Consider the following 27,962-nt stretch of genomic DNA (forward strand, 5'->3'; position numbering starts at 1 on the left):
ATTTTATGCAACAATGTAACTCCTACTTTACTTAACTTTTGTTATTGCATAATTCCAATTACTCTGAAGGACATCAAGCAATCGTGACCCAGAAGTGACCATAGGTGTTGTCTCATAATGCACTGCTTTTATGTAACTTTTGAAGGGTGGATCTACTTCAGCTTCAGTCTTTACTACGTCTCTACTGAGAGGAAGAACTGGACTGAGAGCAGAGACGACTGCAGAGAGAGAGGAGCAGACCTGCTGATCATCAACAGCAAAGAAGAACAGGTGAGAGAGAGAGAGAGAGAGAGAGAGAGAGAGAGAGAGAGAGAGAGAGAGATCTACACTGATTAAATATTCCTGTTGGTGGAATACCTGTGAATAATCATATATAAAAATGTTTAATACTGTTTATCTCAACATTAAGAGCAGGGGTGGATCTAGCCATTTTGGGGCCCTAGGCAAAATATAAACAAGGGGCCCTCATTTTTGAAACACACACATAAACCAAATAACTAGAGATGTAATGATCGATCGGCAGTGTATCGGTATCGGCCGATTTTCAGCCAAAATACGGTATCGGCGATCGGCAGATATTCTTCTGATTTTAGCCGATCTGATTCAGGAGTTTTGGGTTAAGCAGTTTATCAGAGCTGTGTGTGGATGGCCGGTGAAACTGCTCGCTTACAGGAAGCTGCAGTTCCTCATCCAACCACTAGTCGGAGCTGCAGCAGCAGCAGCACAAGCCCCGCTGTTTTTACTTAGTCAGAGCTACAGCCCAGCCATGGGCAGTCTGCAGCGTTTTTTTTTTATTATTTTTTTTACAGTTTTCTTAAGATCACCCCACTAACCGGATAATACAGCTCTCTACAGTTCATCTTTCAGCCCAATCAGCTAACAGCAGCCGTTTAGAGCATGAGTCACTGCTGGGATTACATTATAAACAGGTCAGTTATCGCGCTGCTAACCTCAGGATGTTTATAACTACGGAGTTTAGTGGACACACCACGGCTGCAAGGTTAGACTGTTGAAGGCTACTGAAGACTATTAAAGGCTATTGGAGGTTATTGAAAGGGGTATTGGGGGCAGAAATCAGTACAGGCTGGTTAGATAAGTGATTCACATCCTCGTCCTTTTGGTGTATTTACTGTAGCTGGGATGGTCAGATTTGGGGGCCCCTATGAAGGACAGATTTGGTCGAGGCCCCGCCTCTGATTAAGAGTGTAAAACAGATAACTGCCGCCTTGTTTCTACACTCACTGTTCATTTTATTAGTTCCACTGATCATGTACACTGGGAGCACACTTCATATCTCTACAAAAGACTGAGAAAGGTTGAGAAGAGAAGTTTAAAGTCTTTACTGATATAAATTGTATAATTAGTTGAGAACAAAATGACATAACAACAGTCAATGGAAACCAAAACAATTAACCCCCTGAAATCATAGGCTTATCCACTTTCACTATTATGGGCTCCCAGCATCTTCTGAGCATGCTCCTGATAGGCTGATGGATGGCGTCCTGGGGGGATGTCCTTCCAGCTAATAAAGTGGACTCTAAGTGTAGAAACAAGGAGGTGATCGTAATTAAGTGTGTGAAGCGGCTTGTTGAAAATGTGTAAACAGTTATTGTACTTCAACAGGTCTTCATTAACGTGTTGAGAAAAGATAAGATGGTTTGGATTGGTCTGGGTGACAGTGTAACAGAGGGGGTCTGGAAATGGGTGGACGGATCAGAACTGATCACTAAGTAAGAGACTCCTGAACTGAACTCTGATCATGATGCAGTTACTGACTCTCACTCCTCACTGCTCTGATAAACACTCTGATACTCTCCTTCTCTCTGATAGGTTCTGGTACCCTGGAGAACCCAACAGTAATGGAGAAGAGGACTGTGCTTTATGCGGCTATGGGTTTGATCCTGTGAAGAACTGGGCTGATTATCCCTGTAATCGTCAGTTTTTTTGGATCTGTGAAAAGAGAATATAAAGAGTAGATATTGTGTGAAAAGTGTGTAATTAGATTATTCCTTTTGTTACTCTTGAATAAGTTTTTTTTTAAATGTTTAATGAAACATAGACAAAAACAAGAAGTTAAATCTGCTAAAAACAGAAGTGTTCTATAAAGATTTGTCACTATTATTATGCCTGATTAATTCTAGTCATAGATATTTTTTACTTTTAGTGGATAATCTCCACTCAATATTCTGTGTGGTACAAAACTAGACTTAATACCTGTCTGGGATCACATTAGGTTCAAATGTTTTGAACATCTCTCCCAACGAATGCATTCAGCCACTTCAGAATGATGTAAAATAAAGATGACAGACTTAAGTATAACCAGTATGAAAACTCTACAAACTGGACTTGATGTGTGATATTGTATAGTATATATATATATATATATATATATATATATATATATATACAGTATGTATATATGTAGTGGATTAAATGAATCTTCGACCCAATGTTCCTGAGTAGAAGGTTAAGACAAACACTTTAAATCTTAAGGTGACGGTTCTCCAGCACATCTGATTTCTCCAGGGTCTCTGAAACCACAAAGCATTTAAGGAAATTTAACAAGCATTTGACAAGTTAGTCCAAAAGTTAAAAGCAGGTGTATGTGATGGCATGGACCTTTATTTTGCTTTTTGCTGTGTTCCACTTCCTGGAGTGGCCATTTTGTCTCTTCCTGGTTATGCTTATTGTTGCTGTTTTCCCCCCTTCATGTAGTGGCGAATTAGCAAAATGGTTTATTCCATGCTCTGATTGGCTTAGGCCCTGTAAATTAGCCCCTTTGACCCCCTTAAAGCAGACAACACATGCACCCTTGCTCTCCATTTTGATTTGCCCCTCTAGCTGCTGCTGGAAGCTCCTGTTTGAAGCCAATGCGGTTCATGCATTTAAGGTAATGATTACTGTTTTTAAGTACTTGGTTAAAAGCTAGAGGTGTTAGTCCTTTGTTAGTATTTCTTATCTTTTGTGTTTAATGACTGTTTGTTTTATTAGGATCAGTTCCTGACTATTGCCTTGATTTTATGTACGGTAGGCCCAGCCATTCGAGTTTTAAGGTAAAATTAAGTTCTTGTTTTTGCTCAAGATATTGTAAGTAGTGATGGGCGGATGAAGCCTCACTGAAGCTTTTAAAGCTTCTTCCTGATTGTGCCGAAAAAGATTCGAGGCATTGAAGCCTCAGAGAGAATGACATCTGGTGGCTGAAATAAATTATTACAGCCTGCACTTTACCACGAAGCAAATGAACCCTGTGAGATTTACTGCTCACTCAGAATCTCTTCTGATCTGCTGCTCTGTTATTATGAAAGCGATGCAATAAATACTTGGTTGTTTTTTTTTAGTATCATTAGAAGAAATATTATGTCAGTGTATGACCCTGGCATTTGAACGATTGTGTGTGGTGAAATATAAACACAGGGTGAATGCTTTGAACTTTACACATAGATTCGTACATATGTTCAATACAAAAGACAAAGAAAAACCTTTGAATGTAGATTTAAAATTCTAAAACAACTGAATGTCTCATGCAGATGTATATTAGGCAATTTGTTTTTTCACAAAAAAATCATAAAGGTGACATGTTTATTTAATGATTCACAAATGTTTAATAAAACTGTTGTAAATTTTTACATTGAATTCATGTTAAAATAAATGAACATTTTAACAATTATAAAATATGAAAACACCAATAAAGTCCCAAGATTGTCACTGGAGGAATGCGGTGCAGAGGTGCTCTCGTCTCAGCATTGAGAAGGTGTTATTATTAAATGCCAACTCCCGGGAACAGAGCTGACAACGCTCCTTTAAAATATGAATAACTTCATTAGAATAACACACAATACAGTTAATATAATGAACATAAGATTTTTAAATATATTTAGTACTTAACCTATTTCTCCCTATTTTCACAAAATGTTCCCAAGCCATGGAACGCTTGGTTGAGTTAGAGGTGCTGAAAGGTTCCATATTGTTTCCAAGATCAATAATGATACTGTACAACACAAACGGGCCATCAAGAGCTTTACTGCTTTATTAGGTAGTCAGTGAGACATGGGATAGCGCCAAACCTTTGAACCAGTCCCGCCCATTTCCGGTGGTTCATTGACGCATTCGAAGCTTCAAATGCCACAGTCACGTGATAAAAGAAGTCTTCTAAAAAAACAACTTTTCTCTCTTATTTTGTGGCTTCTTTTTTGTGAGCCTTTGTTTCTTTTGAGATCTTTTCTTTTCTTTTTTGTTTTCTTTTAAGATTTTTTTCTTTCAAATCTCTATACCCACTGTTACCGGTCACCCCTCTACAAAGGTGCGACAGTGAACTGAGGTTTGGCTGGAGTTTTTAAGCTGTGTTCACAGCACTAATTACTGCTGGGGATTCTGGGACTTTTGGGAGGTTTTTTTTGGCCCAGAGAAACCCTGAGAATTATTACATCCTAAAGATGAGTATTCAGCAAGAATAAAAGTAAGAATGAACTTACAGATTTGGGCTGTTTGAAGGGCAGGGGTGAAAATATACTAAGGGCATCTACTGCACAACAAGCGGTGTGTACATTTTGGAGGGGGCGTGGCTAAAACTAAAAAGATATTCGGATGGATTAAAGAATTCGAGTGAGTTTTTTTTTTTTACTTTGGGCCTCATGCCACATCCCTACCTTGGCCTTAGCTTTTGATAAATTAGCATGGCCCAACTAGCCAATCAAAGGGTTACTACATCATTAATCCCTCCCACTGAATGAGTGTCACAGTTAAAGTGTGGTTAGCTAATGGTACTGAGAATACCAAACTTAGTCCAGAACAGCCATTGGAGCTGTTCCTGCATCACTGTGGGCCTCAATTATAATCCCATGGAGCAGGATATATTTGGGGTCACCTGAGAACAATCCATCCTTTCTGAACTTTACCCCGCCTGTTTAGAAGAGGTCTTTCACTTTTTTAAACCTTAATAAACCACCTTTAATACAGTTTATATTAGACACTGCAGCTATTGTAACCAAATGTTCAACTCACCTAAAGGGGGCACTGTTGCAAGTATCATTCAGCAGCACAGTGTTGTTTGTAATTTCTTTTCTCAACAGGGCACTGCAGGCGTTCTGTAGCTGTAATGATAAACAGATGTTAAATATTAGCATAAGGCTACATAAGGCGTACATAGTTGTAAAGTAAGAATCTCACTCACCTTAAGGCTGAATTGTAATTTGAATAATCTGAACGGGAGCGAAGTCTCGCTCTCCTGGTTTCCACCTGCTTCACTGTGGGCTGTGGGAGCACTGACTCTGCTTCCAGCATCAGCCCACGGAGCGGGACGTTCTCTTCAGCCAGTGCCCTGTGTTACCTGGGGCTGTGCTAGTGGTGCATACCTAGGCCTGGCACAATAAACACACTATGGACTTATCGTGCAATAAATTAATCATTTTTTGCGCGTATTTAAGCGCTGTCACAAAGGCAAATAACTAGGGTTCCAAACAGCTCCATTAAACAGCTCAAACATTTCTAATCTTTTTTTTTTTTTTTTTTTCCAGTTTTTGTCCCCAATTTTTAAGACCAATTTCCCCACCCACTCACTAGGACTCCCCCATCACTAGAAATGTCAGCCACTGTACCCACCCAGAAAGAGCATTGCTGTCAGTTGTGCTCTCTCAGACTCTGGCTGCTGATGGAGAAGCAGCATTATATAGCATTGTATATTTGAAGTAACTTAATGGTATGAAATCTGGGGCTGTCCCAATTACTAAACAGCACCTGACTTACCTTAAACCGAGGGAACCACGGCCTCTTGACTTCCTGCTCAACTGTAGGCCCCTGGAGCGGGATGTCTGAAACCTCGTCCACGTGTCTCGCGTGCCCACAAGTCGCACGCGCAGGAGCTGCTTCTGTAGAAGCGGCAGTTCCAGCAACACCTTGCTTGGATGAGGAAGAGGAGTTGCGTCTCTCAGGTTTAAACCTGAAAACGTTCCTCATCTTCTTCCGAAGTGACCGAGAGGCTCTCAGGATCGGTCCTAGGACTCTTCTCATCGCAGTACGAAGTGGAGGACAGCAGCCGCTGCTGCTAAACTCCTCCCCCTCGACTTCATCCATGCGGTCAGTTGGATCTGCGCCAGCTCGACTGCGGTCTTCTTCAGGCTCAGGCTCCTCCTCTGTTGGTGTTGCCGGTGATGGTGTTGCAGGTGTAGGTGTTTCTCCACTGCTAGAGGACTCCATCACTCTGCTGGAACCAGCAGAATCATCTTGATCCTGATATGTAGAGGAGAGAGAGAGGATCTTATACTGCACTATTTACCCACTTGGTCCCACTCTCCACGGCAGTGCCATATTAGACCAGTAACAGTTTCATTTGCTATGTGTCTTGTAGCCAATCGGGACCAGAAAAAGTGTATCTGGCTTAATATTTCCCACCTGATTTCAAAATCACTTGGGCCGAAGTTAAGCCAAGCTCTGGTTTAAACCCAGGCCTGTTGATGGCCCAAATGCTCGGCTTACATCCAGGTGGAGTGCCGAATGGCCCAGCACAACGGCTACCAAGTACAGTGAATCACAAAAGTTAGTACACCTCTCACATTTCTGAAGATATTTAAGTTTATCTTTTCATGGGAAAACCCTTGACAAAATTACACTTTGACACAATAAAAAGTAGTCTGTGTTTATTCTTCCCTCAAAATAACTCAATATACAGCCATTAATGTCTAAACCACCAGCAATAAAAGTGAGTACACCCCTTAGTGAAAGTTCCTGAAGTGGCCACCATTATTTTCCAGAACTGCTTGAATTCTCCTGGACATGGGGTTTACCATAGCTTCACAGGTTGCCACTGGAATGCTTTTCCACTTGTACATGACCACATCACGGAGCTGGCGGATATTAGAGACTTTGCGCTCCTCTAACTTCCGCTTGAGGATGACCCAAAGATGTTCTTTTGGGTTTAGGTCTGGAGACATGCTTGGCCAGTCCATCACCTTTACCCTCAGCCTCTTCAGTAAAGCAGTGGTCTGTTTAGAGGTGTTTTTGGGGCCATCTTAATGTAGCGCAACAGTTCGTCTTTTAAGATCCTTAGAGAGTTCTTTGCCATAAGGTGCCATGTTAGAACTTTCAGTGACCAGTATAAGAGAGTGTGAGAGCTTTACTACAAAATTAAACACACTTGCTTCCTATGTACACCTGACATGACAAGCAGTGCTTAATTTGGACATTTAGGGGTACGGTTTCTTAGGGGTGTACTCACTTTTGTTGCTGGTGGTTTAGACCTTAATGGCTGTATATTAGTTATTTCGAGAGAAGAACAAATTTACACTGTTATTAAGCCGTTATATAATTTTGTAAGTGTGTTCCCGTGAAAAGATGTACTTAAATATTTGCAGAATAGTGAGGGGTGTACTCACTTTTGTGATACACTGTATATAATACAGCAAGGTGTGATGTAAGGTGTGTCCTTAGACTTACCACAGACACAGGTGGGATCGTGGGTGGACCTTGCAATCCTTGCCATCTGAAGATGCGCTGATACCTAACATAGATGAAAGTAGATTTCAGTCTATTTTAAATATATCAATAACTGATGTTCCAGGTCCAGCACAATGGTTTCATTACCTTTCTTGCCACGACAGCAGCCAATCGTGCTGCGTCACCTCTGTCATCGAAGCCCGATCCTGCGGATTGACCTGCAGCATTTTGCAGAGCAGGTCGTAGCAGGACTGCCCGCCTCTTAAGCAGAGCAAATTAACCCGAGGTAAAGGTTCGTGCTGAAGTTCAAGCAGCTTTCTTACGTTGGTGGTATCAAAGGGCAAGTCTCCCGTGACCATTTCGTACAGGATGACACCCAGGCTCCAGACGTCACTCTTCATTGGGTCATAGGGCAGACCCAAAATCACCTCGGGTGCCGTGTATTGCAAAGTACCACAATACGTGTTGGTCATGTTGGGGAAGCCTTCGCCAACAAATGCTAAACCGAAGTCTGCCAATTTGATGCGGTTGTCAGCGGTCAGCAGGACATTTTCACTCTTAAGGTCCCGGTGGGCAATGTCCTGCTGGTGCAGGTAGACCATGGCACTAAGCAGCTGAGAGAACCACTGCTTGGCCCTGTCGAAGGAGACGTGGCCAACAGTGTAGATCTTATCAGAGAGGTTGGTTTTGGCGGCCTCCATAACGATGTAGACCTTCCCTCTGCGTGTTTCAATAATTTCGTGCACCTGAACAATGTGTGGGTGCTTTATGCGTTTTAGAACCGCCAATTCTCGGGGGAGGACATTATTAACGGACCACTTTGTCATTGTACAGCGGTCCATTATCTTAATGGCCACCTTGCCCGAGTGCTTTTTGGAGAAGGCCAGCTTGACTTTGCCATAACTCCCTTGACCGATGGTGTTCTGAACCGTGTAGCCCAAACATGTCAGGACTGCATCGTTATCCATTTTTACCCTGTAGAAAGAAAAAAAAGAGAGATTCGGAAGGTTAAGGAGGTTGTGGAGAACACTCACACCACACTCAGTAGAGCTTTTTTATAGTGAACCACTTTAGAAGATCATAATACGACATTTTAAAGCCCCTGAGGACCTAATAAACCTGAATTAAAAGTACTTTTTTAAAACATGCATTGGGTGCCCTACTAAAAAAAAAAAGGTAGATTAAAGTTTACTAAGCATTATTTTTCTATAGTATACTAAAGTCTTCTTGTTGCCACATTATTAATCAGTATATTTAAAGAGTGCTAAATTGGAACAACTTTTTTGTACTTATCATACTTTAATTCATAGACTGTATAAAGCTGGACAGAGCATCGTCTCTTAAAAGTGAAGCCACCACAGGTCGGGCGCCCCCTGCTGTTCGGCTGCAGAAACCTGTGTAACTCCACCCATCCCCATAGGTTTCAATGGCAAAACAGACTTTCAATCACGTTTTTTTTCTAATATACTGTAATTCTACCTCCATTATTTAAATGCAGCAGCTAATGTAACCTCTGCTTATATCGTCAAATTTTTATATCCCCACAGAATTCGTTTTTTAAGACGATATTTAGCTCTATTCAAAAAAGGTGTGGTTATGGTAAAAGGGCTGCTTATGGGCGGGACCAATAACAGACCGTCAGCTCCGCTCCGCCCCGCTCTGCAGTCTGTGACCGCGAGGCAGCCCTCAGGGGCGGGGTTATTTAAATGAGTAGGCGGTCTCTCCACAGCCTTTCTCCCTCCTCTGGTCTCTACTGCGCAGACTCTGGTCTCAGAATCGCCAAAATGGCGGAAGATTTTGGCTTCATTTTCATTGAATGAATGGGAACGGCGACACGGCGTCCATCTTTATATACAGTCTATGCTTTAATTGTATAAAAATAGTACAAAAGTCTTACTTAAATTGTGCTTACTGTACTAAAATGGAACTATTTTAAATATACTTAAGTAACATTGAAACATGCTACTTCATGTGTTTAACCCTATGTTCTAAATATTTAAATAGCTAAAATATTCCCCACCAAAATATAGTTAAAATGAGCTAACCTAGCTACCGTTAGCTAAAACATTCCCCACTGAAATAAAGTAATTTACATTAGCTTACTTAGCTAACATTAGCTAAAACATTCCCCACTGAAATATAGTTAACATTAGCTAACCTAGCTAGCTAACAACATTTCACTGTGGACCATATGCCAGTTTAAACCATAGCTTGCTAGCTACCATTAACTGGTGCTCACCACTTACTATCTGGTAACATTAGCTAATATATATATATATATATAATCAGGGATCATTAATAAATGTTGATTACCGAGCCCAATGCTATCGCTATCAGTACGATAGAACCGTCTTGTAAACCGTCGAACAGTAAATGAGCCAAAAGCAAAGAACCTTGCTGTTTTAAGCTTACGTTGCCATGGCGTCATCGATTGCATCACACTTTGGAGTGTTCCAGTGTTCCGTGTTTGGAATGTTGCAGCACGGAACACAGGGAAAAGGAGGAGTCACCTGTCAATCATTCTGCACACCATGTCCATCATTTTCTAAACCATTTCATGATACTTACTAATATTTCTGTTATTATTTTTATGTGTAACAAGTTACTTGAACGTGTCTTAGGCCATGCATTCTTTTGCTAAAAAAAAAAAAAAAGAACAATGACTCTGATAAATACGCAGATCCATGTTTTTGCTCATTTTCATGCGATTTGCACTACTATGCTATCACACTGGATATCTTAAGTTTTACATATAGCACAATGACCAGTCAGGGCTTAAACTGAAGTAGACACTTGGGACAAAACAGTAATTCACTTTCAAGAGGTAATTTTCATTATTTAGGATCTATTTGAGAACATTAAATGCAGAGGAAAATGTAAAAAAAACAAAAAGCGCCTATTATATTTTGAGTTTATAGTGTGTGTATGGATGTTGGTGATGATTAGCTAATCATTCTCTACATTTCCTGGTTTATTAGGGTCTTGTCAAACAAAGTACAAAATTTGAAAACATTATTTTGACAGCATGGGAATTTACACTGCATTATATATAAGGTGTCCACCAGGCGTCACCAAAGGCTTAAAAACCTCTCCAGAGCGCCCCAGTCTAATACAGAGGTGAATCTGTCTCTATAAAACAACATTTTAATATTTTTTTGTTTCTTTGTGATAAAATAAATTAATGTGAGTCCATCTCAGGGTAATATTAATATTTTTTTGATGAAATGACACATAAAATCACATGTTTGCGCGCTGTGTGCGCTATGGAGTTTTAGCGTTTGGAGAGGGGTGTTTTTTTTTGTGACTTGGTGACGGTTTGGCATGCCCCTCCCCCAGCCATTCGGAGACCAATCAGGGCAAATTACGTATCAGTGTTTTCGTCTAAGGGTGGACTATTGGTTGAAATAGGTGTCAATCACTTTTGTGACGCTGGAGAAAGGCTATGATCTGATTTGATTGGACAGCCCTGAACACCAGCGCGATCCAGCGCTCACGCCATTGGTTCAAAAGACGATCACTCAAGAAAAGTAGTGGATTGTAGACCAATTAAAACCACTGAATCTAGAAGAGGACACCCTTAGCTTTGTATTCACGTACAACTTTACGGAAAATATTCCATTGTGTAGTCGCTGGGAGCTTGAGAATACGACGTTACGGCTGCGCTGAAACTAAACGCATGTTTTTGAGGAGCCGTGAGCAGGCAAATAAAGGACTTTATGGATATTTTACCTGCGGTTCAGTGCTGTATTGTGGATGCTGTGATAGTAAGTGAATTTTCAATAATATAATATGATGTTATTTTATACACTAATATTATTTTATAAGGCTATTTTGTTGGGGAGGCGTGTTTCTCGTGTAAACAATGTGAAAAAACAGGCTGTTTTCAGTTGGAGATTTCTGGCGACTGGTTTCATGTAGATGGTTGTAAATTTGCATGCAGGTATTTAAATTAGTACTAATGAATATGAGTTGGTTAGTTGGTCGGTATGTTTAGAATATTTGACGCTTTTAAGCGTTCTAATTTACATAGTCAGAACGGGCCCGCCGGCGGGCCCGCTAGAGGGCGCTAATGCAGTAAGATATTCTAAACATTTAACATACCATATGCAGTTTATGTACAGTATATATGCATTTATAAATGAAAAACCTTTTGCCCCCTTAAAGATTTCAGACAAATACAACCTGAGTAAATATAAAGGGCACTTTTTTAACGATGATTTAATTTATTATGGGGAACAAATATCCTAACCAATTTAGCCCTTTTTCACGTAAAATTAGGAACTATGTTAACGGTTAACCGTTAAGCCCTTATTTAAATAGTTATTGAAATAATATATAATAATATTGAAGGCTGATTGTCTGATAACAATATCCAGCGGTTTTCAGTGTTTCACAGGAACAACTTTGTCCTGTGTGGGCATCCGTACTTGTTTATATAAGTATAAAATGGCGGCACCTTTGCGCCCTAATAAGACTGCCTAACTAGTAACGTATAAACCAAGAAAAATTCCCTTCTACTAAGAAAATGACTAGTTAACCAAAATTCAAATAACAGTCTGTACCATAGACTGTGTGTAGCTGGACAGAGCATCATCTCTCAAAAGTGAAGCCACCACAGGTCGGGCGCCCCCTGCTGTTCGGTTGCAGAAAGCTGTGTAACTCCACCCATCCCCATAGGTTTCAATGGCAAAACAGAACAACTTTCAATCACGTTTTTTTTCTAATATACTGTAATTCTACCTCCTTTATTTAAATGCAACAGCTAGTGTAACCTCTGCTTATATTGTCATATTTTTATATCCCCACAGAATTCGTTTTTTAAAATGTTATTCAGCTCTATTCAAAAAAGGTGTGGTTATTGTAAAAGGGCTGGTTATGGGCGGGACCAATAACAGACCGCCAGCTCCGCTCCGCTCTGTTCTGCAGCCTGTGACCTCGAGGCAGCCCTCAGGGGCGGGTTATTTAAATGAGTAGGATGCTCTCCACAGTCTTTCTCCCTCCTCTGGTCTCTACTGCGCTCTACAGACTCCAGACAGACTCGGATCGCCAACATGGCGGAAGATTTTGGCTTCATTTTCATTAAATCAATGGGAACAGCGACACGGTGTCCATCTTTTTTTACAGTCTCTGGTCTATACGTATCCCCAGTATCCGATTCGAATTCTGTGATGTCCGAGGTCATCCGGGCCAAATTTGCTTGCGTGTCTTGGGAGCTAAGGGAGCTACAGAAGGTGTGTCCTGTTATATCTGGCGCAAAACTAACACATACTTTCAGAAAAAGAACATCATTCTGAGCGTAAAACATGGTCGTGGTACTGTAATGACCTCAAGCTCAGGTGTACTTGGGTTCTGCAACAGGACAACGATCCAAAGCACAAAAAAACAAGTCCATCTCTAAATGAAACTAAATGAGTGTTTTGGAGTGATCCAGTCAAATATGCTTTGGATGATCTTAAACAGGATGTTTATGCTTGAAAACAATCCTCCAATGTGTCTGAATTAAAACCATTCTGTAAAGAAGAGCGGAACAAAATCCCTCCACCAAAGATGCGTTGCCAGTTATCAGTAAATCTTGATTTAGTTTATAAGGTATTAGATTTAGTTTTTTGTATATTAGTTTATTAGTGTATTAGTTTTTTGTAAAAGAAATCTGTAGGGGGCAAATCCGTTGACTTACATCTTACATTGTATAATGCATCATAGTTTGCCTGTGTCCCCTCAATCTGGCAACCCATGTGATCTTCTGCGTCTGTGGTGGGGCAAGTGGGGCAGACGACTCTCTCTCTCTCTCTAATAATTTGGAATTGACCTGCCTAGGTTGCCAGGTGGAACCCAATAACATGCTGCAACCAGCAGAAGCAGCATTAGGTAATTCACGGCCTGAAATCTCTTGGTATCTGTCTAAACAGCTCTTATGACCAGATATAAAAAGTACATAGAGTTTCTTTGATTTTACCAAATTGAAAACCTCTGGAATATAATCAAGAGGAAGATGGATGATCACAAGACATCAAACCATCAAACCAAGCTGAACTGCTTGAATTTTTGCACCAGGAGTAAAGGCATAAATTTATCCAAAAGCAGTGTGTAAGACTGGTGGAGGAGAACATGATGCCAAGATGCATGAAAACTGTGATTAAAAAACAGAGTTATTACACCTAATATTGATTTCTGAACTCTTAAACTTTATGAATATGAACTTGTTTTCTTTGCATTATTTGAGGATCTAAAAGCTCTGCATCTTTTTTGTGCATTTATATGGAATTTGGGAGAAATGTTGTCTGTAGTTTATAGAATAAAACAACAATGTTCATTTTACTCAAACATAAATCTATAAATAGCAAAATCAGAGAAACTGATTCAGAAACTGAAGTGATCTTTTAATATTGCTGTATATAAACATATACATTTTAAATAAAGATTTTCCTGAACTTATTTATTTTATTTTCTCAAGTACTATATACTACATTGGTTTTAGTAAGAATTACATAATTAATAGCATTTCCATCAACCTAACCAGAACACAATATATATATATATATATATAGTATATTATTTTTTTATTATTTATATCAATTGCTTTGCATAATAATTATTTTTGGAATGTAATGGTTCGGTGAACAAAGAAAATGTGGATTTGTTCTAAATCTTTTCTTTGATTTCACTCAAGTGTTTTTGTTTTTAAATACTCATAGAAAATTAGATAAAGCAAGAAAAATCGATAGAGTAAAGAGCTTTGAGCGCACATTGTGTTGAAGTGAACTAAGTGCCCAATTGCAGAACTTTTCCAATACCAAGTACACAGTTATGCACTTCCCTTTTTAAGGTTCCTTTTTTACTCTGCCTTTGTTCTTATAAAACCATATAAAAACCCACATGTGGGTAAAGGTCCCATTACTATGAAATAATAGTCACTTTTACTTTGTGTAAGTGTATGAGATTAGGAGAGCTTTCAGAATCTAGTCTCGATGGTTGGCTTTTGGTGTACAACAGTTTCATTTTAAAATTCTCCACACAGTCTATTTTGGGAACCAGCCAGGACTGTAGGACGTGCCCCTTTTCGTCCACAGTCGTGCTCTCTTGTTTGTGCCGGAGCTCCTCTGAGCTCAAACCAGACTCTAAATTTTCCGAGGCGGCCGCGACCAACGCTCGCGAGAACTGCGACCTGCTTTCCGACCTTTAGTTCTAACAGTTCTACAAGGTCTACTGGTTCATTCTTTACAAACTAACATACAGACACTCTGGCAGAAGCTGGAAAGTGACCGAATATTTCTGAAAGTGAGAAAACGAGAAAGAGAAAACTAATCGGCCGGAAACATTTATTACATAAACATTAATTACTTGCCATAATCTGGATTAGGACATTATTCAAATTGCTTTATTCACTGTATACCAACTCTACCTCTTCACAACTTTACAACCGATGCTCTCAAACACAGTAAGAGTACATTCACCCTGCAGAGACAGAGATATATCGTAGACATGGGCGTGGTAGTGGGGGGAAAAGTGGATCTGAATACCCAGGGCCCGAGTTGAAAGGGGCCCATGAAAATCCTGATTTTATTTTTTCGTTCACGTCCCTTATGTACGGTCATGGATAGGGGCCCACGGACATCGAGAGTGTACAGGGCCCAGAATTTGCTGCTACGACCCTGTTTCCAATGCTGAACATTTTAAAATAATGGAAAACCCCTGAATTTAAGGTGTGTCCTAACTTTTGGGTGGGATGTCTGCCAATACAAGAGCTTAAAGCACAGCACAGCACAGGAAGCACAGTGTGTGTTGTACTTCCAGCTTAGGTAACCTTCACAATTGCCACTTCCACTACTGGCAGTATTGTTTTTATGCCCTGTGGCGAAGGACTATTGGTCACAGACAGACGGATAGACAAACAGGCAGACAGAGAGACAGAGTTTCTAGAACTCGTTTCTAGAACAGACATGTCTGAGAACATTTACAGCAATGAGATGAGCATCGAGGAGCTGAACAGAGGAGATAAAGTGGAGAGGGTGGTGGAGATCTACGAGAGCACAGACACTATTAGATACCATGACCACAACACAGAGGTGAAGGGTGGCGAACCAGAGGAAACCAAACTAAGAAGGAAGCAGCAAACAGAACAGGGAGGAGGTAAACATAAGGTCTTTTTATTTTCTGAAGATTGAACTGTATGGAATCTTTAGCTTTATTTTAATAATGTGTATCTTTATGTGTATTCCATCAGATACCCATTTAGTAGAGAACAGACGCTACAGACTGGCTGCAGTGGGTCTTGGTTTGGTTCTGCTGTGTGTTCTCCTGCTAACGGCCATCATACTGCTGTGCATTAAGCTCAACAACCTGACTGGAGAGAGAAACCAGTTACAGACCAGTTACACCAACCTGACTGCAGAGAGAGACCAGTTACAGACCAGTTACACCAACCTGACTGCAGAGAGAGACCAGTTACAGACCAGTAACACCAACCTGACTGCAGAAAGAGACCAGTTACAGACCAGTAACACCAACCTGACTGCAGAAAGAGACCAGTTACAGACCAGTAACACCAACCTGACTGCAGAAAGAGACCAGTTACAGACCAGTAACACCAACCTGACTGCAGAGAGAGACCAATACAAGAAGCAGCTTTCAGAAACTGGTAGGTTCTTTTAATATACTATTATTCCATTTCAGTTTGGGACACTTCATGCCAAATTGAATAAAATGCTAAGGGCCCTATTTTACCAATCTATGGCGCACCATGCATATCATGAGGGAGCAAAAAATACACCTTGTGCGTCTCAAAATGCATAAAAGGCATGTTGATATCTTAAAAGCACCATGCTTTTGTGCATCTCAGCAAAGGATACTGACCTGCACGTTCACCTGGCCTGATTACTGCCCAGTCTCTTTTTATTAAATAATTATAGCCTGTAGAATTCAAAAACAGATGAGAAAACAAAGTCATTGACATCTGTCAGTTTAAGGCTACAAAGTCATTTCTGAAGCTTTGGAACTCCAGAGAACCACAGTGAAATCTATTATTCACTAATGGAGAAAACATGGAACACTGGTGAACCTTTCCCAGGAGTGACCGGTCTACCGAAATTACTCCAAAAGGGCATGAACAACTCATCCAGGAGGTCTCAAACAAAAGAACCCAGAACTGAACTGCTTTGCTGCTTTAGAACCTGGACACCTTGCTGTAATAGATGAATGTTGAGCCATCAGTTTGTGACCTCAAGCTGAGGTGTATTTGGATTCTGCAGCAGGACAATGACCCAAAGCAAACCAGCAATTCCTCTGAACCTCTGAATGGTTTAAAAAAAAATGAAAACGAAATTAATGAAGGTTTTGGAGTGGCCTAGTTAAAGTCTGAGTTAAAGAGATGCCGTGGATGATCTTAAACAGGATGTTTATGCTGGAAAACCCTCTAATGCAGGGGTGTCCAAACTTTTTTTGTTGGGGCCAGAAGGAGAAATATATTTGAAGTCACGGGCCACAGACTCTGTAATAAAACAAATAATGAAATATACCACTTTAAATAATACATTTTCCTGATTACTTTCATTTACACACCATTTTACTTGACTTACTATCTTTATCTTTGACAGTGTTGTGTAAACTAAGATTTTTCAAATTTGATGTTTAATTTCATGATGTCTCTTAATATTAAACTCCTTAATTACGGCAACTTTTAGACTCTTTAGTTTTTCTGTGCTAGAAATGCGCACCCTCTCCGCTTTTAGACTCTTTGGCTCGTTTCTGACACCTAGCGTTCAAACTTTGAATCTCATATAATAAAAACCTGCTTATCAGCGGGCCAACTTTCATTTTATCCGCTCCAAAAAAGGAAACGTGCCGCAAATGGCCCGCGGGCCGTAGTTTGGACACCCCTGCTCTAATGTGTCTGAATTAAAGCATCTTTTTTTACAGTCTTTTTTACAGGTTTGGATAGATTTTTTTTTACTCAATATTAACTCATTTAATTTACAGTTCACCTCAGCCAGCAGGGATGGAGGATCTTCAACACTAGTCTTTACTACGTCTCTACTGAGAAGAAGAGCTGGACTGAGAGCAGAAACGACTGCAGAGAGAGAGGATCAGACCTGCTGATCATCAACAGCAGAGAAGAACAGGTGAGAGAGAGAGAGACAGACGGTCTCAGATCACGTGATTGTTGGAAATGTGTAAACAGTTATTGTACTTCAACAGGACTTCATTAACACATTGAGAAAAGATCAGCGGGTTTGGATTGGTCTGAGTGACGCTGAAACAGAGGGGGTCTGGAAATGGGTGGACGGATCAGAACTGATCACTGGGTAAGAGACTCCTGAACTGAACTCTGATCATAATGCAGTTACTGACTCTCACTCCTCACTGCTCTGATAAACACTCTGATACTCTCCTTCTCTCTGATAGGTTCTGGAGACCTGGAGAACCCAACAGTTATGGAGATGAGGACTGTGCTATAACTGGTTATGGGTCTGATCCTGTGAAGAACTGGGCTGATTTTTCCTGTAATAATCAATTTATGTGGATCTGTGAGAGGAGCTTATTGTTTCCAAAATGATGACTTTACAGGAGAAAGCAAAAAAAATGTTCTTCAATGTAAAATAAGGTCATTCCAGCTACTTCTATTGATCGGACGTAGAGCAGACGTATGGATGTTTGGGTGGAGGGCTTTTAAATTTAACAGACGCAGTTCCTCTTTAAAAGCTGGTTGATATAAGAAAGTTAGACAGCTATCTACCTGGTGTCCACACAGCACTCTGATTTTTCTATTTTTCTGTGTTGTTAGCTATAGGCTAAAGCTGTAAATAAGGTATATAAATAGTGTTTTCCCGGAAAATCTTACAGCACTTCATGCTTCCCTCTGCTGACAACTTTAATGGAGATGCGGATTTCATTTTCCAGCAGGACTTGGCACACTACCAACACTGCTGTTCTAATAGTCTTATATGGTGTAATGGTCTTATATAGTAATATTCTAATTTTCTGAGATACAGATTTTTGGGTTTTTATTGGCTGTAAGCCATAATAATCATCAACAATAAAAGAAATAAACTCTTAAAATAAATCCCTCTGTGTTTAATACGTCTATATAATATATGGGTTTCACATTTTGAACTGAATTACTGAAATAAAGCAACTTTTCAATGATATTCTAAATGTTTGAAATGCGCCCATATTATGAAATTCAAATGAAGCAACAAATTAGGCTATCAAAATGTTATTTGCTATTTTTCATTTTGAATCAACCTCATTCTAGACCAGGGGTTTCCTTTTTTGGAGCAGCCCGCGAGGTATTTTAGAAATAGAATGAAAGTTGGCCCGCTGTTAAGCAGGTTTTTTTATAATATGAGATTCAAAGTTTGAACGCTAGGTGTCAGAAACGGGCCAAAGAGTCTAAAAGCGGAGAGAGTGCGCAATTGTAGCGCAGAAAAACAGGCCAAAGAGTCTAAAAGCGGAGAGAGTGTGCAGTTGCAGCTAAAAAAAACGGGCCAAAGAGTCTAAAAGTGGGGAAAGTGCTCAGTTGTAGCACAGAAAAACAGGCCAAAGAGTCTAAAAGCGGAGAGAGTGCGCAATTGTAGCGCAAAAAAACGGGTGAAAGAGTCTAAAAGCGGAGAGAGTGTGCAGTTGCAGCTAAAAAAAACGGGCCAAAGAGTCTAAAGGTGGCGAAAGTGCTCAGTTGTAGCGCAGAAAAACGGGCCAAAGAGTCTAAAAGTGGAGAGAGTGCGCAATTGTAGCGCAGAAAACCGGGCCAAAGAGTCTAAAAGCAGAGAGAGTGCGCAGTTGCAGCTAAAAAAAAACGGGCCAAAGAGTCTAAAAGTGGCGAGAGTGCTCAGTTGTAGCACAGAAAAACGGGCCAAAGAGTCTAAAAGTGGAGAGAGTGCGCAATTGTAGCACAGAAAAACAGGCCACAGAGTCTAAAAGCGGAGAGAGTGCGCAGTTCTAGTTAAGCTAAAGGTGGTCCAACGAAATATTAGAGTGGGTGACCTTTTTTTGGCCAGACCTGATGAACTAAAATGGTGATTTGAGGTTGATTTAATTGGGATGAGCTGGAGCTTCACAGCGTGAAAGAAAAGCAGCAACTATTGTTCAGCACCTCCAGGAACTCCTTCAAGATGCTGAGAAAACTATTCCAACTGACTCGAATTCAAAAAAGACACTGAGATTAAAATACCAAGAGTTTCTGACGTATCACTTCAAAAAAGAACTGTTTTGTACTGCAGAGTCACGAGACTTGAGAGACATTTGCACTGCAAAAATTCAATGAAATGGTCAAAAATTAAATAAAAATTCAATTGTTAAGTTTGTAAAGTGTGTTTGAATTATTTATTTCCTTTTTAGTCAGAGCTGTTTCTTAAAAAACACATTTGTTGTTATTTTTTACTGGTGTCTGCAACTGTGTCCCTTTATAATATATATTGTAAAAAAAAAAAAAAGAATAATTGGACAAGTCTTGGGGTAAAAGCTTTTAAACAATACATGCTCTTTATTTAACATGTCATGCATTACAGTTGTACACGTTTAGAGAGACATCGCTTGTTAACCAATGGTTCCATGGCCAGTATTGAGCTGTGGAACAGTGGAACTGTGTTCTCTAGACTGAGAGAAGGGAAAATTGTGGGTATATAAACAGCACTATATGTGCTCTATGTATACATGATTCAGCACGTACAGTACTTTAATAACTGAGAAGGTAAACAGGACACTGAAACCCCCTGTTTTAAAAACCTCACATTTACAACCAACTTAAGTCTAATTAAAAAGATCTCTTGGAATTTTCCTCTCACAAATAATGTGAAAAGTTTTAGAGCATGCCTGGTCGTTCCATGTGTTTATTACATCCACCACTGGTCTCCCATCCGTCGGTGCATAGCCAGTTGTAACACAGCTCTCTCCTCCTTCATAATTATTGGGTTCCATGCTACTCCAGAACCTGAAACACAAACAGAGAATCAGAACGTTCTGTCCATTTCTGTCCCTTTTTTTCCCGTTTCACTTGAGAATGAAAAGAAAGAACCATTGGCTTTTTCCCTCTCTCTCTCTTGACTCATTACTTTGCCCTAATTGGACCAAAGTTTCTATCTCTGACAGCAGTCCTTGGGACTGTCCCAAGGTACTGAAGTTTGGGACCGAGGTCTTTTTAATTCTGTATGTAGTCCTTGGAACGATCTCAAGGTACTCAAATTATGGAATGAAGTCTCTTTAACCCTGTCAGCAGTCATTTGGACTGTCCCATGGTACTTAGGTTGGGGTCAACGTCTCTTTTTATCTCTTTTGGCAATTCTTAGGACTGTACCAAGTTATGAAACAAAGTCTCTTTACCTGTGTATGCAGTCCTCGGGATGGTCTAAAGCAGGGGTGTCCAAACTACGTCCCGCCGGACATTTGCGGCCCGTTTCCTTTTTTGGAGCGGCCCGCGAGGTATGTTAGAAATAGAATGAAAGTTGGCCCGCAGTTAAGCAGGTTTTTATAAGGTGAGATTCAAAGTTTGAACGCTAGGTGTCAGAAATGGGCCAAAGAGTTGGAGAGGGTGCGCATTTCTAGCGCAAAAAAACGGGCCAAAGAGTCTAAAAGCGGAGAGGATGCGCATTCTAGCGCAGAAAAACGGGCCAAAGAGTCTAAAAGCGGAGAGAGTGCACATTTCTAGCGCAGAAAAACGGGCCAAAGAGTCTAAAAGCGGGGAGGGCGCGCATTTCTAGCGCAGAAAAACGGGCCAAAGAGTCTAAAAGCAGGGAGGGTGTGCATTTCTAGCGCAAAAAAAAAACGGGCCAAAGAGTCTAAAAGCGGAGAGAGTGCGCATTTCTAGCGCAGAAAAACGGGCCAAAGAGTCTAAAAGCGGAGAGGGTGCGCATTTCTAGCGCAGAAAAACGGGCCAAAGAGTCTAAAAGCGGAGAGAGTGCACATTTCTAGCGCAGAAAAACGGGCCAAAGAGTCTAAAAGCGGGGAGGGCACGCATTTCTAGCGCAAAAAAAAAATGGGCCAAAGAGTCTAAAAGCGGAGAGGGTGCGCATTTCTAGCGCAGAAAAACTGGGCAAAGAGTCAAAAAGCGGAGAGGGCGCGCATTTCTAGCGCAGAAAAACGGGGCAAAGAGTCTAAAAGCGGAGAGGGTGCGCATTTCTAGCGCAGAAAAACTGGGCAAAGAGTCAAAAAGCGGAGAGGGTGCCCATTTCTAGCGCAGAAAAACGGGGCAAAGAGTCTAAAAGCGGAGAGGGTGCGCTTTTCTAGCGCAGAAAAACTGGGCAAAGAGTCAAAAAGCGGAGAGAGTGCGCATTTCTAGCGCAGAAAAACGGGCCAAAGAGTCTAAAAGTTGCTGTAATTAAGGAGTTTAATATTAAGAGACATCATAAATTAAAAATAAATCAAGTAAAATGGTGTGTAAATGAAAGTAATCAGGAAAAAGTATTATTTAAAGTGGTATATTTCATTATTTGTTTGATTACAGAGTCTGTAGCCCGTGACTTCAAATATATTTCTCCTTCTGGCCCCCAACAAAAAAAGTTTGGACACCCCTGGTCTAAAGGTAATTAAGTTATGGAACAAAGTCTCTTTAACCCTGTCAGCAGTCATTTGTCATTATTACTGGCAAACTTTATTAAACTGCACATTTCGAGATTTCTCACCTAGTGGTCAGTGCTGAGCCGTCCACCCACTTCCAGTCCCCCTCCTTGCCTCTGTCACTGAGGCCGATCCAGGCTTCCTCACCTCTCCTGATCATTTCAACAAAGTCCTTTTGGAGACACCAGAAAACACAAATGAGCATGATTCATTTATCTTTATTGATTCTCTCTCTCTCTCTCTTTCTCACCTGCTCCTCTCTGCCGTTGATGATCACCAGGTCTGATCTTCTGTCTCTACAGTACTGTTTTGCTCCAAGCCAGCTCAACCTCTCAGTAGAGACAAGATAAGTACTGGAGCTGAAGTAGATCCATCCCGGCACGTTAATGCTTCGATCTGGACATTTTGATTGGACATGTTAATCAGTCAGAAATCCACACTGACAAACTGATTTTGAAACAGTAAAGCCAATTCCTTTATTTCTGCTGTAGACTGAAAACATTTGGGTTTGACATTAAAAGATGAATATGAGACAAAAGATCAACATTTCAGCTTTTATTTCCAGGTTTTTACATCTGGATCTGATACACAGTTCAGAAGATTCAGCACCTTCTGTTTGAGCCCACTCATCTTTAGTGTGAGCAGAAGTATTGAAACAGATCAATTGAATTGATTAAGACTTCAAATTTAATTCAAGCCCATTTTTTTATGTAGACATCTAAGTTCATTGTGTCATCAGTCTATAATCAGTCTACAATCATCCTTAGGCTTGTCTCTGTACTTCTATCCTGGTCAATTCCAGCCTGGTCTTCCTATTCACCTCCTTAATAATGTTTTTTTATCTTCTGGTGAAACCTCTACATTTGTTCATGACATCTTTTGCAAACAATAGAGTGTAATTCCTTCATTCCTGCACATTTCTGTCATCAACTTCACTGTGTTTTTCCTTGGTCTACCTGTTCATCATCTGTTATTTAGTACACCAGTGACGACTTTCTTCTTCAGGACATTCCAATAATATCCAATAAATAATATCATGATATTTAATGGTATTGTTCGAGAGAACGATACTCTTGGTGATATAAATTAATGTTTTTTTTTTCCAAGAATACACTACTGCAACAAAATGAAAATTTGATTTTTATTATTGCATATGTTTATGTCACACCACTACCTGAGAGAATTTGATCAGATTTGTAATAGAAGTTAATGATCCAGAATGTCATGATACTAATAATAATAATAACTCAAAATATCTCCATATATCCAGGATTAAAGTCAAATAAATGATACTGGACAGATATAATCTCTAGTCTCTAGTAGATATAATGGGAAATGAGAACAGTGTGAATTTTTCTTTAGCCAAAAACTGTATAAAAAAAAGTAGTACCCTGAAGTGATAATTATAGGGGTGGGTTATAAGGCACGATATTTTTAGGGTATAATATCGATATCACGATATTCCAAAATGTTGCCGATATTATCGTGTACGATACGATATGGCACACCCCTAGTACTGGCTCTGATTTGGCTCATCTTCTCTCTGGTGTTTTTTTCACCCATAGACTTACAGCTTTCTGTTTTTTTTTTTATGTTGGTTACTCCTCTAACTATAAAAGTACAGTCCGCACAGATAAAACCCAAATCCGATAGTGAATTTAGCATTTAGCATCATTATCATTATTATTATATTATTTTGCTCGCAAGAAAAAAATGGGTGGGTTCATACCGAAGGTGCTGAATCTTCTGAACTTTGTATCTGGTCAACAAAGCTGAACTTCTTTTGATCTTTTGTCTCGTAATAATCTTTGAATGTCAAAAAGAAAATTGAATGAAAAACACAACGGAAGCTACAATCGCTAACCCAGGTCAGCAAGCTTCTTCTGGAGTCCACTCTTCTCGTTTGCTTGATTGGTGCAGCTGGTCTGCAACTGGTCTTTATCCCTTTGCAGGTTGTAGTAGTTGGTCTTTAACTGCTGATTCTCACTGGTCAGTGTGTTGAACCTGGCCTGTAGCTGATCGTTCTGACTGGTCAGTGTGTTGAACCTGGCCTGTAGCTGATCGTTCTGACTGGTCAGTGTGTTGAACCTGGCCTGTAGCTGATCGTTCTGACTGGTCAGTGTGTTGAACCTGGCCTGTAGCTGATCGTTCTGACTGGTCAGTGTGTTGAACCTGGCCTGTAGCTGATCGTTCTGTCTGGTCAGTGTGTTGAACCTGGCCTGTAGCTGATCGTTCTGACTGGTCAGTGTGTTGAACCTGGCCTGTAGCTGATCGTTCTGACTGGTCAGTGTGTTGAACCTGGCCTGTAGCTGATCGTTCTGACTGGTCAGTGTGTTGAACCTGGCCTGTAGCTGGTTTCTCTCCTCTGCCAGGTTGTTGTACCTGATCTGTAACTGGTTTCTCTCCATCGTTCCATCGGTCTGATGCTGGTTTCCGTCTACAGACTGGTTGTTGCAGACAGTGTGTAACAAGGCTGTGTTTTCCTGAAACGTAACTGAAAATTTAAGAACACTTTACTTTACTTTTATTTCTGCACCAGGAGTGTAGAGAGCATAACGTTATCCAAAAGCAGTGTGTAAGACTGGTGGAGGAGGAGAACATGATGGCAAGATGCATGAAAACTGTGATTAAAAACCAACCAGGGTTATTCCACCAAATGTTGATTTCTGAACTCTTAAAACTCAAACATAAACCTATAAATAGCAAAATCAGAGAAACTGATTCAGAAACTGAAGTGGTCTCTTTTGCAGAGCTGTATATATGCAGAGCATATGCCCATATTTGGTGTTCTGTGTCTGAGCTGAATTTCTGGATGGGCAGAATGAATCGGGTTTTCAAATAATGTTCAGAACCATATTTACTTTAATCTGTGTACATTTATCTCCTGAACATCAATGGATCCTCTGAATTACAAGATAATTTACAAGATCGAGGCACAAAATTCACATAACACTCTATATCTTTATAGTATTAGCAAGTTGTACACAATTGGGACACAGCCATTGTTCTTAATTTAAAAACACACACATTTTACTGACTCTGAAGCTAAAGATAACTTACAGTACAGTCTCAGGACGATATTGAGAGTCCCCTGAAGAATACACATCACACCAACACACACTCCAGCCAGCCTGAGTGCTGAAACACACAAACAGGAAATACTTTCTGTAGATTTAAAGTAATAAATGTTTGCTTTTCAATACACATCCACTATATTTACAAAAACGTCTTGGTACATCTGCTTTTTCACTGTTCCTTCTGAAATGAAATGTATTAAAATGAGTTATTCCTGCTTTTGTTGGAGTAACTGTCTATAATATGCAGACGGCTTCTACTAGATTTTGGAGGAGGTCATATAGGATGTTGGATGATCACCAGGTCATCAACTCATCCCCAATTCCCCAATTCATCCCAAAGGTGCTCCACAGCTCAATGCTCGGGGGCTTTATGCCCCTCTATCTAGCCCACACCTAGCATTAAGTGTGACATGGTTGATTGTGATAGAACTGAATGTGGTGAGGTTCAGTATGTCGTCAAAAGTGTCGGCGTCGTTTGTGTTGGGGTCAAATGTAACAGGGTCAAATGTGGCGGGGTTGAGTGTAAAGGGGTCGAGTGTGATGGGGACAAATGTGGCGGGGTTGAGTGTGACTGGGTCAAACGTGCCGGGATTGAGTGTAAATGGGTCGAGTGTGACGGGGTCAAATGTGTCGGGGTTGAGTGTGACGGTGTCAAATGTGTCGGGGTTGAGTGTGACTGTGTCAAATGTGGTGGGGTTGAGTGTGATGGGGTCAAATGTGGCAGGATTGAGTGTAACGGGGTTAAATGTGCTAGGTTTGAGTGTGACGGAGTTGAGTGTGACGGGGTCAAATGTGGCGGGGTTGAGTGTGACGGTGTCAAATGTGGCGGGGTTGAGTGTAACAGGGTCAAATGTGGCAGGGTTGAGTGTGACGTGGTCAGATGTGGCGGGGTCAAATATGGCTGGGTTGTGTCTGATGGGGTCAAATGTGGCAGGGTTGAGTGTGACGGGGTTAAATGTGGCGGGGTTGAGTGTGACGGGTCAAATGTGGCGGGGTTGAGTGTGACGGGGTCAAATGTGCTGGGGTTGAGTGTGACGGGGTTGAGTGTGATGGGGTCAAATCTGTCAGGGTTGAGTGTGATGGGGTCAAATCTGGCAGGGTTGAGTGTGATGGGGTCAAATCTGGCAGGATTGAGTGTGATGGGGTCAAATGTGGCAGGATTGAGTGTGATGGGGTCAAATGTGGCAGGATTGAGTGTGATGGGGTCAGATGTGGCAGGACTGAGTGTGATGGGGTCAAATCTGGCAGGATTGAGTGTGATGGGGTCAAATGTGGCAGGATTGAGTGTGACAGGGTTAAATGTGGCAGGATTGAGTGTGACAGGGTTAAATGTGGCGGGGTTAAATGTGTCAGAGTTGAGTGTATCAGAGTTGAGTGTGATAAGTTTATGTGTGACAGAGTTGACTGTGTTGTGGTTGAGTCTGAGAGAGTTAAATGTAATAGTGTGTGGCAGGGATTGAATGTGTTGGGGTTGAGTGTGAGCATTAAATGTGATAGAATTAAATGTGGCTGGGCAGAGTGTGGCGGGGTCAACTGTGACGGGGTCAACTGTGGCAGTGTTGAGTGCGGCGGGATAAAATTGCAGGGGTTGAGTGTGGCAGGGCTGAATGTGACTGGGGGGGTAAAATGTGTCAGAATTAAGTGTGGTGGGATTAAATGTTCTGGTCTGTTAGACAACACTAGTGAACACACAGCACCATGAAGACAAAATAATTCCCCAGGCAGGTCAGAGATATAGTTGTGAAAAAAATTTAACAGGGTTAGGTTATAAAAAAACATATCCCTAGCTTTGATCATCCCAAGGAGCACTGTTCAATCCATCATCCAAAAATGTAAAAAGTATTCTATACAACTGCAAACCTACCAAGACAGATCAAGCAACGAAGAGCACTGGTCAGAGAAGCAGCCAAGAGGCCCACGGTCACTCTGGAGGAGCTGCACAAATCCACAGCTTAGGTGAGAGAATTTGTCCAGAGGACAACTATAAGCTGTGCACTCCACAAATCTGGCAAGAAGAATCTTAAGAGTGGCATGAAGAAAACCACTGCTTAAAGAAATACATAGGAGCTGCTGTTTGCAGTTTGGCCACAAGCCAGAAGGTGGTGTGGTCAGATGAGACCAAAGTTGAACTTTTTGGCCCAAATGCAAAGCACTACATGTGGCAAAAAAGTAACACTGCTCATCATCCTGAACACATCATCCCCACTGTAAAACATGGTGGTGGCAGCATCACATGCGTCATGGGAAGCTGGTCGGAGTTAATGGAAACGTGGATGGAGCTAAATACAGGGCAATCCTGTAAGAAAACCTGTTGGAGGCTGCAACAGACTTTAAACTGGGAAGGAGATTCACCTTCCAGCAAGACAATGACCCTAAACATACAGCCAGAGCTACAGTGGAATGGTTTAGCTCAAAGAGCTAAATATTCATGCATTAGAGTGGTTCAGTTAAAGTCCTAAAGACCTAAATCCCATTGAGACTTTTGTGGCAAGACATGAAAACTGCTGTTCACAGACAGACGCTCTCAGTCTAACCTGGCTGAGTTTGAGCTTTTTTGCAAAGAAGGATGAGCAAATGTGTAAAAAGGTTCAAGGGTTATAAATCCTTTGCAAGCTACTATATAGTATATATTGTGATCTTACCTCTGTCCCAATCTTGTCTCGCACTCGAATGAGTGGATTTGGACGGTCTCTCCACATTCAGGTATTGAGGAAGAGCTTCATTTTGAACAGCCATGTCCAAAATCCACAGTCACGAAGCTCTGAAACTCAACAGCCTGGGAGCTATGACCGTGTTTATCATCCTCCAGGGCATAAGACTGACTCACATGAGCTGAAAATGAGGAACTGAGAGGAATTGGGCAATGAGGAGGTGATGGAAAATGACGGTCAAACACACTTTCATCAGCAG

At 40.9% G+C, this 27,962-nt stretch overlaps 3 protein-coding genes across 6 annotated transcripts; 1 reads left to right on the top strand and 2 right to left on the bottom strand.

Moving 5' to 3' along the window:
- Positions 1-4,809: 4,809 nt before the first annotated feature.
- LOC111195269 (testis-specific serine/threonine-protein kinase 6) lies at positions 4,810-9,793 on the bottom strand. Its single transcript, XM_049472441.1, has 7 exons — positions 9,742-9,793; positions 7,576-8,403; positions 7,429-7,492; positions 5,743-6,225; positions 5,171-5,357; positions 5,002-5,090; positions 4,810-4,900 (listed from the first exon to the last, which is right to left on the bottom strand). Exons 2-5 carry the CDS (start codon positions 8,394-8,396, stop codon positions 5,352-5,354), a joined length of 1,374 nt encoding a protein of 457 aa, XP_049328398.1. The 5' UTR covers positions 8,397-8,403; positions 9,742-9,793; the 3' UTR covers positions 4,810-4,900; positions 5,002-5,090; positions 5,171-5,351.
- A 5,236-nt stretch (positions 9,794-15,029) lies between these two features.
- On the top strand, positions 15,030-17,882 carry LOC125787866 (C-type lectin domain family 4 member F-like). The gene is made up of 4 exons (XM_049472676.1): positions 15,030-15,558; positions 15,653-16,066; positions 17,404-17,541; positions 17,830-17,882. The coding sequence occupies exons 1-4, from the start codon at positions 15,273-15,275 to the stop codon at positions 17,880-17,882; spliced, it is 891 nt and encodes a 296-aa protein (XP_049328633.1). The 5' UTR covers positions 15,030-15,272.
- Positions 17,883-19,886: 2,004 nt separating this feature from the next.
- Positions 19,887-27,917, bottom strand: LOC111195200 (C-type lectin domain family 10 member A). 4 transcript variants are annotated; one of them, XM_049472447.1, is made up of 7 exons: positions 27,695-27,917; positions 25,036-25,113; positions 24,148-24,469; positions 23,840-23,979; positions 22,226-22,371; positions 22,041-22,147; positions 19,887-20,353 (listed from the first exon to the last, which is right to left on the bottom strand). In XM_049472447.1, the coding sequence occupies exons 1-7, from the start codon at positions 27,786-27,788 to the stop codon at positions 20,173-20,175; spliced, it is 1,068 nt and encodes a 355-aa protein (XP_049328404.1). In that variant the 5' UTR covers positions 27,789-27,917; the 3' UTR covers positions 19,887-20,172. The 4 variants fall into 4 exon arrangements, with proteins under 4 accessions (XP_049328404.1, XP_049328403.1, XP_049328402.1 ...); XM_049472446.1 differs by having other exon boundaries at positions 23,840-24,189; positions 24,316-24,469; positions 27,695-27,915; XM_049472445.1 differs by having other exon boundaries at positions 23,840-24,147; positions 24,190-24,469; positions 27,695-27,908.
- Positions 27,918-27,962: the final 45 nt, after the last annotated feature.

The sequence above is a fragment of the Astyanax mexicanus genome, chromosome 25, assembly GCF_023375975.1.
Source record: "Astyanax mexicanus isolate ESR-SI-001 chromosome 25, AstMex3_surface, whole genome shotgun sequence".
Lineage (NCBI taxonomy): Eukaryota > Metazoa > Chordata > Actinopteri > Characiformes > Acestrorhamphidae > Astyanax > Astyanax mexicanus.

Coding starts and splice junctions, on each gene's coding strand:
- LOC125787866 (XM_049472676.1), top strand. CDS start 15,273: ATGCCCTGTGGCGAAGGACTATTGGTCACAGACAGACGGATAGACAAA. Junction 15,559..15,652: donor GCAAACAGAACAGGGAGGAG/GTAAACATAAGG, acceptor GTATTCCATCAG/ATACCCATTTAGTAGAGAAC. Junction 17,542..17,829: donor GATCATCAACAGCAGAGAAG/AACAGGTGAGAG, acceptor TCTCTCTGATAG/GTTCTGGAGACCTGGAGAAC.
- LOC111195269 (XM_049472441.1), bottom strand. CDS start 8,396: ATGGATAACGATGCAGTCCTGACATGTTTGGGCTACACGGTTCAGAAC. Junction 7,493..7,575: donor CTGCTGTCGTGGCAAGAAAG/GTAATGAAACCA, acceptor CATCTATGTTAG/GTATCAGCGCATCTTCAGAT. Junction 6,226..7,428: donor CGATCCCACCTGTGTCTGTG/GTAAGTCTAAGG, acceptor TCTACATATCAG/GATCAAGATGATTCTGCTGG.
- LOC111195200 (XM_022681770.2), bottom strand. CDS start 27,788: ATGGCTGTTCAAAATGAAGCTCTTCCTCAATACCTGAATGTGGAGAGA. Junction 24,470..25,035: donor TATCGTCCTGAGACTGTACT/GTAAGTTATCTT, acceptor TTAAATTTTCAG/TTACGTTTCAGGAAAACACA. Junction 22,372..23,839: donor GAAGAAGCTTGCTGACCTGG/GTTAGCGATTGT, acceptor CAAAATGTCCAG/ATCGAAGCATTAACGTGCCG.